The sequence below is a fragment of the Muscardinus avellanarius genome, assembly GCF_963383645.1.
Source record: "Muscardinus avellanarius genome assembly, chromosome: 6".
Lineage (NCBI taxonomy): Eukaryota > Metazoa > Chordata > Mammalia > Rodentia > Gliridae > Muscardinus > Muscardinus avellanarius.
This window is the reverse complement of record NC_137791.1, coordinates 135309591-135326493: the sequence shown is the minus strand read 5'-3', so window position 1 is coordinate 135326493 and position 16903 is coordinate 135309591. Positions and strand designations below refer to the sequence as shown.

The window sequence follows — 16903 nt, the reverse complement described above, 5'->3', positions numbered from 1 at the left end:
GGCCCCGCCCACCGCCCGAGGCCCCGCCCCCTGGGTCTTTGTAGCGGGCCGGCGCTCTCCGCAGGCCCCGCCCCGCCGCCGAGGCCCCGCCCCGCGCCAGGCCCCGCCCCGCGCCGCCCCGCCCCCGGCCGCAGTCGCGCCCGGGCAGCCGCGGGCCCGCACCCAGGCGCGGAGCCCACACTCGGCGCAGAGGGCCGCGGCGGGCGGCGGGCGGGCATGGCGGACCGGCGGCGCGCGTGGAGCACGGAGGACGACCTGCCGGTGTACCTGGCGCGGCCGGGCAGCGCGGCGCAGACCCCGCGCCAGAAGTACGGCGGCATGTTCGCCGCGGTGGAGGGCGCCTACGAGAACAAGACCATCGACTTCGACGCCTACAGCGTGGGCCGCCGCGGCTCGGCGCGCACGCCCCGCAGCGCCGGCCGGCCCGACGCCGTCGGCCTGCCCGGGCCCGGCGGCAGCGAGGACACGGCCAGCGACGCCAGCGAGCCCTCGGGCTCGGCCGTCAGCTCCCCGGGGGAGCGCGACGAGCGGCCGCCCGCCCTGCGCATCCGCTGCCCCGCGCCGAGGGACCTGCCGCTCGGCCGGGACAATGGCCAGGTACGGGCGCGGGCGGGGGCCGCCCCTCCCCCACCCCACTCCTGGCGCTCCAGGTCCAGGCCCGGCCCCCGTGTGCAGGGGCGAGGAAGTTGGCCGCGCCGGGAGCTCTGGACGGGGTCGCCGCCTGCACCGGGAAGCGCCCTGCGCGTCCGCTCGTCCGTCCATGCACGCGTGGCGAGTCCCTGCGGAGCGCCCGCCGGGGCGGGAGGTTCGGCGAGTCGCCGCTGAGGCTGGAAGCGCCCGCGGGCTTTCTGGGGGAAGGATTTGGCTAAGCATCCAGGTCGCCGGGCAGTTAGAACTGGGAGTCCCTCTTGGCCGTCCACGGCCCCTGGGAGGGGAGGGGCGCTCCTGGGTCCAGAGCGCGAGGTGGCCGATGCCTACCCCCCAGGGCGTTGGGAGGCACAGCTGGGGCTTGAACCAGGATCTCTGGCCTCCGGGACCCGGAGGTTTTCTTCCCTCTGAAAGTGGGGTGGGGGCGCTAGGGGGCCGGAAGGCCCGGGCCTCCAGCCCTACCGTCTTCTCGCCTGGGCTGGGGTCGCCGGGAGTACGGGGAGAACGGGTGGATGGATGGGTGAGCGGAGACTGGAAAGCAAGCTGGAGCATCCTAGGGCCGTTTTAGGCTAGAACTCCCAGCCTGCAGGGTCCCAGGCGCGGCCACGCAGCCCCGCCCTCCAGAAGTTGCCAGGCTTGGGCTCAGGACAGATTCCTGGCGAGCTTAAATCAGTTAAGGCCGGCAGATGGGGAGCATTCAATAAATGTGGGTTGAGTTTTAGTAGCGGTGTAATCTTAGTTAACCCTTTCCCTTCCGTTGCTAGGAGAGGTGTGGAGTGAAGGAGGAGGGAGGCTGAGCTTGCTCCGGGCGCAGTCTGGGTAGGCGTTCTGGAGAAAGAAGTAAGGCCTGGGCGGGTCTGCGCTGGTGCCCCCGCCCCGCCCCCATGCCAGGCTGGACGGCTCTTTCCGTAGCCCGGGAGCTCTCCGCGGTCCTGAATCCGGACACTGGAGGGGGGCGCTCTTAGGAACGAGGGTATTCTGGGGAGTGGAGTAAGGGAGGGAGGGGCGAGAGCGTCCAGTCCCCCCATCCCTACCCCTCCTTTATCTCCCTGTGCCAACCCCCTTTCCGGGTACCCCGATTTCTCTCGGGACCCAGGCTCCCCGGCTTGATCGGGAGGCTTTGGGGCCGATTTGGGCCAAAGCTTCGACCTCTGTCGTCTGTGATGTGGGGGTGCGGGCTCCTCGCAGGCTCCCTCCAGGCGCCGTGGAGCCTCTGGGAGCGCTTTGGGTCAGGGTCACCGAAGCCCGCGTTGCCCCAGGCTCTGCCGGGGCCGTCCCTGCTGCCTGCGGCGCCTTGGCGCTTGGGGACGCTGGTCGCCTCACCTCTCCTGCTCCTACACCCCGATTCCCTCTCCTCACCCCGGTCCCCTCTGCGCGGGTCTCGGGGCTTTTTAGGAACCGGACAAAAGGCAGCGCGTCTGGATCGCAGAGGACTCCGCATACACTAGGTAGTCGAGACTGAGGAGCCGAGGGGCTCGCGGTGCCCCTGGAGGGAACATTTTAATGTTTGCGGACCGGCGGCTGCGGGGCTCGGGGTACCAGAGCTGGGGTTCCGGGGTGGGCCTCGCTGCTCCTGCGCTTTGCAGCCCGGCGCCCAGCCCCTCCCCCGCCCCCAAGGCTCCTTCCTGGGAGGGAGGAGGGGTTTCTGCCGCGCAGGCGCAACGCTTGCTGCTGCTGGAGACTGAGTGGCTGCGGCGCTCGGTACCCACGAAGTCTGCTTGGGAGCAGCGATCTGTTTGGCCAGGCTGGAGCAAGCGCTCCTCCTCCTGATTCGCACGCACATGGTCCTGTCCCCATCTCCTTTGCTTCCCGCCCAGGTCTCCGGACTGACCCCAGGGGATGTCCGGTGCCGGAACCTAGGATTTAACGTCACTGAGGAAGGGAATCTCGGAGTCAGGGGGATGGACACTGTCCCCACCCGCAGTTTCCGGTCATTAGGAGGATTTATCGCCAAGCTGAGGTCAATGGGTTAGTGTAGCGATACCTGCACCGGGTGTGCGGAGACTGGCTTCCAGATGCTGCTCCTTACAGCTAACGCGGTGTACGTCTGGGGGCACATTTCACCCCGAAAGCCTCGATTTCCCGTCTGCAAATGGCAATCCCAGTACTAGGGAGGATGAGACAGGAGGATCCTAGGTTCGTGGCCAACCTCAGCTACTTAGTGAGACCCTGTTTCAAAATAAAAGAATAAAAAATAGGGCTGGGGGTGTGGTTCAGAGGTAGAATGTCCCAGAGTTCCACATCCATTACCGCAAAAATAAATAAATAAATAAATAAATAGGAAAAATATGGCCTGATTGGCCTTAGAATTAAGCTTGCCCCCACTCAACCCCCCCCCCCCCGCAGCCCTTTCTATTTAAGGTGAAATCTCTGGCTTCCTACTGTGGATCATGGAATTGACCCTGTGGTGGTAGAGGTCAGGCCTCCAGGCCTCAATCAAAGTCCCCAAAGGGAGGGGCTTTATCAAGCCTCGCCCACCTCCCCTCTGAGTGACCACTTGAAGGTAGGGAGGAGATGGTTTTATTTCAGGCAAAAAATGGCAGAGAAGTTTGGTGTTTATCTGCCTGGTGGCGTGGGGCCCTGTCCACTGCTGTAAGGGATGCGGGGCACCCCTTTCCCCTCCCTCTTCCATCTTTTCTCGCCCTCCCCCACGAAGTCCATCCAGGGGTGTCCTGGCTTCCGCCCACCTCTCTAGAGCATCTGGATCGGAGTCTTCTTCCTCTGTGTCCAGGGGCTGTGGGGACCTCTGTGCCAGTGGCCCAGCCTTCCCCGTCCTCGCCGTGCGGTGAGCAGGACTGCCGCTGACCAGTGGCCCCAAAGGCCAGGCCGCTGTGGCAAAGACTGCCTGCTGGGAGCCGGGCAGACAGGCGGTGAACTGTGAATGGGGCCTGAGGCTGGCTCAGTGCTGGAGTCGGAAGGGCAGCGAGAGGCCCTGGGCAGGAGCCCTGGGGATGCGTCTGGGAAAATGAATGACCTTTTGTCTCGGGTGGGATACTGGGCGGAAGGCTGCCCGGGAAATCAAGGCATGGCGCTGGAGATGCTGGCTCAGGGGTGGACCGCTCGGGCTGTGAAAGGAGTGGCCAAAAGGGGCGGTGGTCGGTGCGACCCTGGTGCGCCGAGGACGACTGCAGCTTGGGCGGGCCTGGCCCCTGGCCCCACTCCAGCTGCGCGCCCAGGTCGGGCGGGAGCCGGGGTGCGGGCGGGGCTGCGCACCTGTGGCGCTGCCCCCGGGCTCTGCCTGGGCCACCGAAGGCAGCCTCTTGCTTTTAAAAGATCCCTGAAAACCAGACCCTCCCTCCTCCCCTCCCTCCTCCCCTCCCTCCTCCCCTCCCTCCTCCCCTCCCTCCTCCCCTCCCTCCTCCCCTCCCTCCCGCGAGCGCGGGGCCGGCCGGGGCCAGCGGAGGGCGCGCGCGGGGCGGGGGTCGCGCTGCGCGGGTGGGGGCGGGGCGGGGTGGGGGATCGGAAGGGAAGCGCTTCCTGGTTCGAGCCGAGAGGGGCGAATCGGGCTGGCTCCCGCCGCCGGGAGGAGCTGTCTGTCTGCAGCCCCCTCCTCCCGCCTGCCTCTCCTCCCGCCCTTCCTCCGCGCCGAGCCGGGCGGTGCTGGCAGCGGGAGCGGCGGCGGCGGAGCAGCCGGGCATCCGCGGGCGCCGAGCCGGTCCCTCCCTCCATCCCTCCCCGCCTTTATCAGCGCGCCCGCGGGGAGCCGGCCCGGAGAGCCCGGCAGAGCGTCAGGCAGCCCGCACGCCCCGGAGCCATGTCGTACCAGGGCAAGAAGAGCATCCCGCACATCACGGTGAGCGGCCCGGCGCCCCTCCGCGCGGTCCTCTGCGGTCCGCATCCGCGGGGTGGGGGCGGCAGGGGCGCCCCAGAGGCTTCCTGCCTCGCTGCGGGTGGGGCGGGGCCGGCCTGGGCCCTGCAGCCCCCTCCCCCAGCCTCTGGGGACAATGAGGGGGGAGCCCGCGCGGCGGGGCGGGGCTGGAGCCTCGGGTCCCTCTCCCTGCGGGCGGGCGTGGAGCCCCCTCCCCTTCGGGCTGTGCCGGAGGCTGGCGTGGCCAGGGAGGATGCGAAGCTGAACAAAAGAGGGAGGGGCGCAGGGTCCGAACCCTCTCCCTCCGCCCTGGCGCGGGGGTGGGAGGGTCCGCTGAATCTCCTGCGTGCAGCCCCCGCACCTTTCCGCCCTGGCACCTCATAGCCACCAGAGGAAGGAGAAAGATGAGCCCTCGCTCCCCACCTCCCTCGAGTACGGACTGGGTGGGAGTCAGGACCTGCAGACAGCGCCATGATGCCAACCGGGCTCCCACCCCTCTCCGCAGCTAAAAATCACCTCTCGGTCGACACTGGTGGCCCGTGGCCCCTGAAGGGTTAATGCGCAAGGCTGTGTGGGCTGAGCGGCAGACTGTGTCCATGGGTGTGGCCAGAAACAAAGGAACCCAGCCCGTCTTGGCGCTTTGTCTCGGTGGGGAGCCCAGGGCGGAGCCCCCCACCTGTTTCCTGGGGAGCTGTTGTGGCATTGCCTGCGAGGGAGGGGTGGGTGTCCACCAAGGCGCCGTGGGCGCTGGCGGGACCCCAGTTGCCCAGAGGTGGGCTCTGGGCCTGGTGGCATCCTCTGGGGCCACTTCAAGGCCTGCAGGTCTACACCCAGCAGGTGCAGTGATACAGAATTCTAGATTGGGGACAACCTCAGGACACCTGCTGGAGGGCAGTCTTGGGTCAGCGGAGGGAGGCTGATATTTCGCACACACCTGCCCGGTGTACAGTAACATTTAAAAAATGTTAGCCACAGTCCTTTTGAGCACCCAGAGGCTGGGACCTGGGTACAAGAATGAAGAAGGGAACCTGAGCCCCTTGCCCCCCCCCCCCCCCCCAGCACTGCCCTGCACCACTCTGGGCTCATTCTTGAGTTGAAAATCCCTGAGGGGAGGGGCGGGGCTTGACCTTCAGCTGCTTTCTGCAGGCCTTTGCTGAGTTCCTTTCTAAAGGTGTGCCCCTGAGGACAGGGACACACCTTATCCATCCTGGAATCCTGCTCTCTGAGAGCTGGAGCCCCAGGTGGCCAGGCGCAATCTAAAGGCCAGAGTGTTTAGTGGGGGTGCTGTGGTGGCCTCAGGGCAGGCTGGGCAGTGTAGGGAGAAAGTGCAAGGAATATGGGTTCCAGCAGGAGCCTTCCTTGGGTCCCTCCGATGCTGGCCCGAGAACTGGCTCTATGGTGGAGCTGGCCGTGATGCAGGATTGATGAGCCAGGAGCCCTGGTCCCTCGGTGGTGTGTACCTACAGCAAGATTCTGATTCTGCTCCTCGGGACAAGTTTCTCAGATGGAGGTTCGACAGATGGTCTTGGAGGAAGGCCTGTGGGAATGCTGTCCCTGCCCTGTGTGTTCTTAGGCCGCTCAGCTGCACTGGCCACCCCACTGTGGCCCTCTGCAGTGGACAGGAACCACCCAGGCGCTGGCAACAGATGACGTTGGACCCCACTCTGGTCTTTCTGAGCCTCGCAATTCTGATATCCAAAGTGGTCCCTGCTGCCCTGGACTCACGAGCACCCTTGGGTGCCTGGGGAGTGGGCAGGCGGGTTATGTGCACCTGACCCAAGCGGGGCTTCTGGGTCTGCTGGCTGAGCCCTTGCTGCTTTAGACCTCCAGGTGAAACAAGTGTCTACCTGTGAGCCAAGGAAAACGTTGGAGTCGTCCCAACAGCCTCGGAGGGTGGTTCCCTTCAGCACGGGGAGGAGAGATGCCACCAATCTGCTTTGTTCCTGCAAAGAGGCCCTCGAGGAGGCGCACACTGCCCGCCCCAGCCAGAGAGCTTTGTGGTTTTAGGAAGAAATGACAAGCCAGAGAGGGTAGACCTGAATGGGGCTCTGTAGGACCCTCCAGCCGCCTGAGGATCCTTTGCGGATAATGCCCTCGGCGTGACAGGGACCAGAACCTTTCCTGGAGTGTCATTCTGGCTTTCCAGATGCGGCCCCTCTGACCAATTCTGCAGCAGGCACTGGGTACGTTAATGAGAAGCACCTGGTTTGTGCTTTCTGGGCTCGGGGAAAGTCAAGAAGAGACAGCTTTGTCTTTACCTTCTGAGATGTAGCAAAGCCTGGCCTGCTACCGGAGGAGGAGGGAGAGGCACACGCATTTAACTTCTGCCGCCAGGGCCTGTGTAAAATATTAATGAAGCTCTTTCATGTGTGGCTCTTTTAATGAATGGCTCTTCAGGGGAAACTACACTGAAGCTGTTCCTAGGTGTCCACTGAGCACTAAGCAAGAAGAGCATCCTGGGTGTGCCTCTCAGCAAACAAAGGCACATGGCCCTGGTCCTGCACAGCCTCTTGGCTCCGGGCAGACCCACAGAGGGGAGCCTGCTCAGCAGGGTGTGTGTGTGTGTGTGTGTGTGTGTGTGTCTGGGTTGCCCACCAGGGTGGCAACAATAATAGTAATTATTATTAATATAATAATATTTATAACAATAATTTATAATATATAATAATTTATAATAATTATTAATAATATAATAATTATTACTACAAGGAAGATCTCATGAGTACCCATTGTGTGAGCATCTGCTTTTTTTTTTCAGTCCCAGCGTGCAGTGTGACTGCCACTGTTTCTGTCTCTTCCTTGTTTCTCAGAGCAAAGCTGTGAGGAAGACACCCCCAAAGGTCGTTGTTGCTGCTTCAGAGGGTAAACTGAGGCTCAGAGCCTTTTAGTGGCATGTCAGGGTTCCTGCACCTTTGGGGAGGATCCATGTCCAAGTTCAGTTTCGAGTAGGAAAAATAGATTTTCTCCTGCTGAGAAAGTCACTGTGTGTGTGTGTGTGTGTGTGTGTGTGTGTGTGTGTGTGTGTGTGTACTGAATCAAACAGTGGGGGGAGCAGAGGAAGCTTACTAAGTAACTCTGACATCAGGCTAAATTAGCTACTCTGAAGTGCAAAGATGCAAAACCAAACCAGACCTGTGGGGCCTGCTTTCCTCCTCGCCCGGGTCGGAGGAGCAAACACCCCGAGTTATGTCAGTGCCGTGATCCAGGAGAGAGAAATGGCCACACGCTAAGGGAGACACCTCCCATGTACATCAGATTCTTTAAGTGTCCCGGGAGACAGGCAGTGGCGCCGAGTCCTGGCGTCTCCCGTTGTGCCCGTGCCCCTGGCCCCTGCCCTGAGCACTTGCTTCTTGTCATGAACTTGGTCAGGACTTAACTCTGGAGCAGGTGTGGGATGACGTACACGAGGGGGCTGGAGTCATCGCTCCTTCCTCCAGACTCAGGCTTCCACTGGGAGAATGGAATCCAGAGTTCCAGCTCGCTGGCGGGTGTTCACCCCACAGCTGGTGAACTGTGCAAGGTGCCTGAAGGAGCTTAGCATCCAGGGGACAAAAGGCACTTACAGGAGACAAGCTAAAGGGGGGCAAGAAGTGGAGCCTGGGGGACTGAGGGGGACTCAGAGACGGGAGGACTCAGCCCTGGCAGAAGTGCCCGGTGGCTTTACTGGGTGGCACACAGGAGGTGCTGGTTGCTGGGGTGGGAGGTAGGGAACAGCTTGCAGGGCAGGTGGAACAGTGAGGACCAGGGGATGAGCCTGATCAAGAGGAGTCTCACACAGCCCAGTTGGAAGCTGAGGAGTTAAGCTGGGCGTGGTGGCGCACACTTGTAGTCCCAGCATTTGGGAGGCTGAGACAGGAGGATCCGGGTTCATGAACAGCCTCAGCTACTTAGAGAGGTCCTTTGAAACTTGGTGAGACCCTATTTCAAAATAAAGAATAAAATATAGGACTGGGGTCTTATTTTTTTTTTTTTTAGGTACTAGGAATGGAAACCTCAAAAAAAAAAAAAGGCTAGGGCACTTGAAGGAAACCCCAGTGGGCAGGCATATGGGGGACTCTGCAGGGCGTTGGAAATAGGCAGAATTCTCCCAAGCTGGTGAATGTAGAACCTGGGCTCTAACTCTGGCTCCAACTCCAGTGAGATTTATTTATTTATTTATTTATTTATTTATTTATTTATTTATTTATTTAGCGGTACTAGGGATGGAACCCAGGGGCATTCTACCTCTGAGCTACACCCCCAACCCTATTTTTATTCTTTATTTTGAAACAAGGTCTCACTGAGTCGCAGAGGGCCTCACTAAGTAGCTGAGGCTGCCTGCAAACCATGATCCTCCGGTCTCAGCCTCCCGAGTGCTGGGATGACAAGCGTGAGCCACCGCACCCGGCTCCATTGAGTTTTTTGATCTTGGGCAAGTCACATCTTCCTGGGCTTTGGATTCCTCTTCTGTATAGGGACAGAGTTAGATAACTCCGCTCCAAGTGACGGGCTCTCTGACTTTCTCCTGTGGGTAAGGAGGAGCCGCTGGAAGTCCTGGAGCTGTGAAGATGGTGTCATAATGCAGTTCTGAAGTCAGACACTCTGGGTCTGGATCCTGGTGATTCCACTTACTAGCTGTATAATTTGGTCAGTTACTCTCTCTTTGCGTGAATTTGTTTTGTAAGATGGGAATAATAATATCGACAGTCCATAGGGTGTGTGCCCCGGAGATGAAGTGACCGTGTATGTAAGACACTAGCACAGCACCTGCTCTCAGTGACTGACGCATGGCTTAGCTGCCATTGCTACCCCAGTGTAATGCAGTGCAGTTACGTTACAGTATGGTGATTAGTGTATTGCCGTATATTGGTTTTGTTCCATAGCACACAGCCTCACGGTCTTAAGCGCAGGGATTCATTTCTGGTTCGCGCTCCAGCAGGCCTGTGTTGGCCGTAGCTGGCCCCTGGCTGCGGTAGACCGCTGGCCTGCTCCCTATAGCGGCTCCCTTCGAGGCCTGGGCTGGAGGAGCAGCAAAGCACAAGAGGTTGGCAGCAGCCTGAAGGTCCTCTGGGAACTTCTGATCAGGTACGCCCTATTTCATATCTACTTCTAACCCACCGGCCGAAGCAATGATCAAGCCTAAATCAGTGAGGAGAAGCCCCGAGTCCGTCTTTCTGGAGGGGATATGAGGTTGAGGTGTAAACGTTCTGATGTATAAGAGACGCTGATAAATACCTGTCGAAGGTGATGCTGAAGTGGCCGGGAAGCATTGGGCCCAAATGGAGAAAAGGCCCCAGCACAGGCTCTTGGGTTGAATTGAAGCCGGCAGTGAACACCCAGCTGAAGCATCTCAGTGGGACATTAGCAGTCCAGATTGGAATGAGGGAGAGAGACAAGGGCCAGAGATTAGAGACCCGCCTCCAGAGGCACTGTGGAAACCAGGGCAGTGCCAGATATTCCAGCAGCCATGGTCTCTGCCATGGACTGAAAAAAATCCTACCATGTGCCGCTCAACTTTGATCATCGTGCCAAGTGTATGTCAACCAAGTCTACAGATTGTCCTGGTAACATCTCTTAGGTAGACTTAGGACACCCACAGCAGAAGGATGCTAAATGGAGTCTAATTTGTTGGACATCAAATGAAGCTCTTGCTATCAAAGGGAACTTGAGAGGATATCACACACAGAAGAGAAGCTTGGCAGGGCCGTGGACAGCGCCGTGGTGCTGAAGAGAGAGCCGGGCGTCGAGGAGCTGCTCAGGGCCCCGGGAGACACAGAAGCAAGGAGGCAGGGGTGGCACGGTCGTGGTTGCTGTCCCAGTGTGGTCTGTCTTTCATCCCTCAACAGCGCTGCAACATTTTTATACTATTTAAATGTCTCCCCCGTATACAGAAGGGCTGCCATTGCTCCGGAGTGCTCCGTAAAGGACAGCTCTGAGTTGGTGCTGGTGTTTGGGGAAGCGGGGTGTGAGCTGGCATGTGCCGTAGAGGAGATGATCTAGGTGCACACGTGAGCACCTAGAAGAACACGGCAGCGGTGGTCACCCGAGGCCGTGCTCCCGCTCCTTCCCTGGGCCCGCACTGCAGGCGTCTGGACCATTCTCCCCGACCAGGCTCACCCTCTCTGGCTCTCTGCCTTGTGCCTGGTGAGCCCATCCTCTATGGAGCATCCTTCCTCCTGTGGCTGGAATTGTGGGCGTCCCCACTTCAGTGTCCTTGGTTTTCTCCCACACCCATCAGCGCCATGTGACCACATCCAGCTTGGATGACTGGGACAATGTCTGTGCTCCTGGCTCTTCCTCAGGAGCACTCTTGAACACTGATGATTCATGGCAGGGGCTCCCTACTGCGGGAGTGGGTGAATGGAGCCAGGATTGCACACTGTGGCTTCTGGCTGGCTGCTTTAGCTGTGCCTGCATCTGGCCTTCCTGAACAGACGCCCTCTCCATGGATTTTGCATTTGCCATCCAGTAGAGAAGAGGGTGGTATGAAGGGTTTTTGATCTCAAAGAAACAAAGGAGGGGGAGGTCCTAGAGTGGCCCTTTGGCAGCAGGGAGAAGGCAGATCTGGCTCATTCATGGGTTTCTGCATCCCACACTGGCAGGAGCACATTTACTATGGGAGCATTTCTCAGGCAAGCTGGACCATCATGGTACAGCCCCTCCCAGGGCGCTGAATGAATAATGACTTCCTGTCAGAACCTGGGCTGACCCTGTTTCAAAATAAAGAATAAAAAATAGGGTTGGAGGTATAGCTCAGAGGTAGAATGCCCCTGGCTTCCACCCCCAGTACTGCAAAAGAAAGAAAGAGAGAAAGAGAGAAAGAAAGAAGAAAACAAGCAAGCAAGCAAAAAAGGCAGGCAGGCAGATGGCAGCAGAGTTTGGGGGCAGGTTCAGAATTTCCCCAGATATCCTCCTTTGCTCTGTGCAGGTGACCCGAGCCACAGGAAGGCACTGGCAAAGACTCAGGGTGGGACTGAGTCTTTAGGGAGCAAAGGATGGTGTGGGAGTGCAGAGGGCTTATTGATGGCTTATTAACAGGTTTCACTGCTGAGAGAGGGCAGGGGAGGCCAGGAGGAGCCCAGCAGGGTGGGAAGAGGGGCTGGTGAGGGGCTTTGAGCAGAGGTGAGGCATTCTGGGTACCCTGTGAGGCCGAGACAGGTGGCGAGGCCCCCAGGGCAGGGGCGGTGAGAGCAGATGGCCGTGGGGACATTTTCAGAGTGGATCCAGCAGGGCCCAGGAGGGCGTTGGGTTTGCAGTGTGCTGGAGCTCAGGTGTTGGGAGCTTAGTCCCAGCGTGACAGTACTGAGAAGTAGCACTGGAGCAGAGGTGATGGGTCACGAGACTCCACCCTTGCAAAGGGAGCAGTGTGGTGCTGGCGGGCTGGGTCAGACTGCCCCAGAGTGAGCTTCTGTACAAGTGGCTTCAGCCTCCTTGCTCTCCTGCCTGCCCTTCTGCCTCCCGCCATGGATGACTCGGGACGGAGCCCCTTACCAGTCGCCAGCCCCACACACTCCGACTTCCCACAGCCCTGAGCCCCAGAACCTTCTCGTGTTCATGCAGTACCTGATCTCAGGCATTCTACTACTGCAAACAAAACGGCCCGAGGTTAGGGGGTGGGGGCAAGAGAGCTCCAGCTCCCCGAGTTGCAAGGATGTTACAAAGGCCCGCCCTGTTAATAGTGCTGTCCATGTGTTTGTCCATTTAATTCCCCAAATATCCCTCAGCATTACAGATGGGGAGCGAAAGCTCAGAGAGGTGAACTGCCTGCCCTTCAGGATTAGGAGGTGTGAGGCCGGCTCAGGACCCAGCTGCCGAACGCCCTGTAATGTCCTGAGCCCGCAAGCCAATTTGCCTCATGGTCCACTGAGCATGTAGAGGGATAATAAAGCCAGAGGCCCTGGCTTGCAGGGGCCTCACCAGTGTTAACCAGGTCACTGGGTCTGTGTTGACTCTCTCGCCCCAAGAACCCTTTTTCGTCTTCTTTACCCCCATCCAGGTCTCAGCCACATCCACACAGTCCTAGCAGGCGGGCAGGTGATGTGCAAGGCAGGGCATGTCCTTGATGGAAGCTACATTTCTTGTCCCCAGCAGAGACACAGACACATCATCTAGGTATAATAGAAGAAGCGCTGCCCAGGGTGACCACCAGGGGGCAGTGAGGCCGTCCCTGTATGAGTTCCTGAGGGGGTGAGGAGGCTCAAATTCTGGCCCCACCATCTTTTGTGGTCTCTGAGTTCCCTTATTTGTATGAATGATAGTTTAAAAGTTGAACATGCAAACCCGTATAATGCAGAACTGGTGAGCTCAGGGAGTGTGGTTTCCTGGAGGGCAAAGCTTTTCTATCCAGGCGTGTTTGTATGATATGAGAACCAGACCCAGGGAAACACAGAAATGGAGGGAAATACAGAGCTTTGTGCAAAAAAAGAAGTGTGGTTTTTCCAAATCAGATACTCTGTGCATCAGGGAATGTTTCCTGAACCTTTACAGGTAGGACAGGGCCTGAGACCCTGCTGTCGTGACTGCAGTTGTCATGGAAACGGGCCTGAGCCTGCAGAAAAGGCCAGCGATCCATGGGGAACACGTACATTTCTGATTCATGAAGGAGGGTGAGGGGAGGGCAAATGTGTGTTAATGAGATGCAGCCCACGCCGTTGCTGCTGCTTGGGTCGCCTGCCTGAGTAGCGTGGCGAAGGCCGGGGGCCGACGGGCTGTCCCCTGAGGCGAGGTCAAAGGTGCACGGATGGCTTTCTGTGAGTCACTATGAGTGTGCAGCTGGGCTGGAGTGGACGGCAGCATCAGCTGCTGCAGGGGGCTGAGGTGGGGTCCAGGGGGCCTTCCTATTATTTAAGGTAGGACCCAAGCCATGGAAGTTGTTTTAGTGAGCTGTGCATCCTTGTGACTAACACACCTGATAGAAGGGCTTAGAGGAGGAAAGGCTTATTTGACTCTTGGTGTCAGAGGTTTGGTCCATGTTGGCCGGCTCGGGGGCAGAAACACTGTGGCAGGGCTTTTCAGAGGATGACTGCTTGGCTCCTGGCAGCCGGGAGGGAGGGACAGCGAGAGCAGCCAGGGACAGAGGTCTCCCTCGAGGCCATGCCCCAGTGACTACCTCCTCCAGCATGCCACACCTGCCTACAGTTACCACCAGTAGACTCATTCAAGTATTAATCCATTCATTGACCAAGCCACTGGTGAGGTTGGAGCCTCGCGATTCAGTTCTGTCACCTCTGGATGCTTCTACATTGACATTCCATAGACAGCAGTCCTGGCTCCCAGCACACAGCCTCCATGGTGTATCAGCTTGCTTTGATGCAGTAATGCTGTATAACAAACACTCCCTAACCTCTGTGGCTTAAAACACCTAATACACTGGGGTCTGTGGGTGGCAGAGGCTTAAAGAGCTCAGCTGGATTCATCTTCAGGCCTCTGCTTGAGTGAGGTATGCCCTCATATCACCCCATTCTGGGGCTGCCATTCCTTGGCTCATGTGGTTTTCATGGTGGGCAGTGGACCCTCAAGAGGAAGAGCTGGAACCCACCTGGAGCCCACCTGTCTCCTGAAGCCTGTGCTCACACTGGCACTGCCGCTCCTTCTGGTCAGAGCTGCTCACAGGGCACCTCCGCAGTTGGTGGGCAGAAGGCTGCCCCAGTGCATAGCAGGGGCAAGGGAGTTGTGAACGAGTGACATGACCTGCCGGGCTACGCCAAGACCGGGGATGTTTGTTATTTGTGTACCTTTCTAGTCTATAATCTCGATATGACAAGTGAAAATCCTGGTGAGAGTCCCTGGGCTGGAATGTGGGGCAATCCCCAGGCATTCGAGGACCGGGTGGCTGCGAGCTGTGCGAGTGAGAAAGCCTGCTTCCCTCGTGGATCTGTGAGTTGCAGTGTGAGGTCCTGCATTACTGGCTGGAAGGGTTGGAAGGATTAGCTGTCACACTCACCCCCACAGTGCCTTGTCTCAGGAGACAGCGCTGCACATGCATTCAGTGCAGAGACGAGCACGTCTCCACCCAGAGTGGCTTCCCTGGCCTTTCGGAGGCCCATTTCCTTGCATGCCCTTTGGAGAAGAAGGCATTTTCTTTATAGGAATGAATGACTGCTTAGTTACCCTGTGGTTTCCTCCCCTTCCCACTGAGGGGTTGGGTGGCCTCAGCAGGATATGAGACCTCAGAGATCCTGTGTTGACACACTCATTCAACGACTCCAGGCTCTAGTCTTCACATTACTGGTGCATCATAGGGAAGGGACATAGGGTCACACCCTCCCCCAACTTTCTGCACATCTGTGATCCCAGTCCTTGGAAGGCTGAAACAGCAGGATTGCAGGTTCAAGACAAAACTCAGAAAATTAGTGAGACCTTTAGCAACTTTGTGAGACATTATTTCAAAATAAAAATAAGGCTAGGCGTGGTGGCGGATGCTTGTGATCCCAGCATTTGGGAGGCTGAGATCAGAGGATTGTGGTTTGTGGACAGCCTCAGCTACATAGAGAGGCCCTTCACAACTCAGTGAGACCCTGTCTCAAAAATATAAAAAGACTAGCTGGACGTGGTGGTGCACGCTTGTAATCCCCGCGTTTGGGATGCAGAGACAGGAGGATCGTGCAGGTTCGAACCCAGCCGTGCTGGCTTAAGAGATGCTGTTTCCAAATAAAAATATAACATGAGTCTGGGAGTGTAGCCAGAAGGTAGAAGGGTTTCCAGGAACCCCAGAACCACCAAATATAAACAAACAAACAAACAAACAAACAAACAAACTAAAAAATAGGGCTAGAGGTGTAGCTCGGAGGTACAATGCCTGTGGCTTCCATCCCCAGTACTGCAGAATAAATAAATAAAAATAAAAAGGGCTGAGGGCTGTAGCTTAGAGGTGGGATACCTCTGAGCTCAATACCTAATAGCACCAAAAAGCAAAAACAAAACAAAAACAAAAACAAAAACAAAAAACAACACCCACAGGTACTTGAGGCCAGCCACATCCACTGTGAAACAAGTCATCATCACTTTGGTTTGATGGGGACGTGGAGAGTGAGGGTCTGCCTGCAGGCTGAGGAGGAGGAGGAGCAGTAAGGCCGGCCAAGGCCCGCTGAGGTGGGAGTGAGAGGGAACATCAGAGACCCGGGCCTGGTTTTGCAGCCCTCAGGGCTTCAGGACCACGGACAGCTCCCACACCTGTTTCTCACCTGCAGCGCCTAGCCCAGCGTTTCTAGAGGCTGTGCGTATTATTTGTCTTGCAGGGCGCTCGCCTTCTCTCCTTTTTTCCCACCTTCATGAACTCCTGGTCATATTTCAGAGCTCAGGCCAGCTGACCCCTCCCGGTGACACAGTCACCGGCTTCCTCCATCAGTAACAACAGCTTCCCGTCCTCTGCTGTTTTCCCGATAGCCGGGGTTGCTTAGCCAGTGGTTTTTTAAATTTTTATAAATGTTGGTTTGGAGAGAAGAGCACCTCTTATTTTCTCCCGAGGGTTTCGCATAGCCACACAAGCAGAGGGCAGATCTCATTCCCACTGTGGGGGAGGGGTTGCAGGAACTGGCACTCTGGTGCCTCCATGGGTGTGAGATAATTCTCTGTGATCAGGAATCTCCCAGCCCCAGGCTGAGGCAGAATGCTGTTTATCTTGCTGTTGCATGGTTAAGAATGCCGGGAGCTTTCAAGGCTAATTTTTCTAAGCGTAGCTGGAGAAAATACTTAATGTTTTAAAAAAGAACAAAGACATCCTGCCAACATCAGCTCCCTCCTCCCAGTCGGGGCTGGTGGAGCTAATGGCAGGTTTGGAGAGGAAGCTCTCAGTCTCGTCTGGGCTGTTCTCCAACGCGCAGGACATGTGGCCATAGAAAGGCGATGGCTGCCCGGCCTGGGGCTTAGGTGGACCTCACGAGGCAACTGTCCAGCTTTGCGCTTGCTGTGTTTATTCCCTGTCAGTGAGGCTAAGCTTACAGTGAGCCTTAAAAGAGGAAAATAGAGATGTGTTATCTGAAGGTCTGTCTATTCTTTCGTCCCTTTCTGTCTCCTTCCTTCTTCCCTCTTTATCTTTGTTTTTAATCTTACTCTCCTCTCTCACGCACTCTCTGAGCTGTTTCTTCTCCCTCTCTCCTGCCTCCTCTCTGTCAACCCCTCCCCACCTGCTGAGGAAGCACTTGCTGAGTGCCGTGGGCAGCCATGAAGGGACGTCCAGACCGACAGGAGATGGGCATGCGCACAGTGACCGGGGGCGTCGTGAGTGCTGGGGGTCTGCACATGCTGGTAGTGATGACGTGGATTGACTCCAAAGTGCTGGGGGGTCAGTTCCTGCCAGGAAGACCCACCTCACCTTGATTTACTGCCCAGTGGAGATCTTGGGATTTTGCTTTCTCTACCAGCATTCTACTGTCTTTTGTTTGCCCTTAAAACTTCTTGGGAAATATTTGCATAGCTGAATGATACATATTAGTGGTATGATTATACCATTGTAATTGACTCTGGATC

At 57.7% G+C, this 16903-nt stretch overlaps 1 protein-coding gene across 2 annotated transcripts in view; it reads left to right on the top strand.

Moving 5' to 3' along the window:
• Positions 1-216: 216 nt before the first annotated feature.
• The window catches only part of CRMP1 (collapsin response mediator protein 1), a gene marked incomplete at both ends in the record, with an annotated part of 63987 nt that continues 47300 nt past the window's right edge, over positions 217-16903 (top strand). Inside the window, one exon of one of the 2 annotated variants that reach the window (XM_080697667.1) lies at positions 217-597. In XM_080697667.1, coding sequence (XP_080553793.1) covers positions 217-597 — 381 coding nt within the window. Of the gene's footprint in view, positions 598-4402; positions 4442-16903 lie in introns of those variants that run through there. The other variant, XM_080697668.1, reaches the window with a different exon arrangement.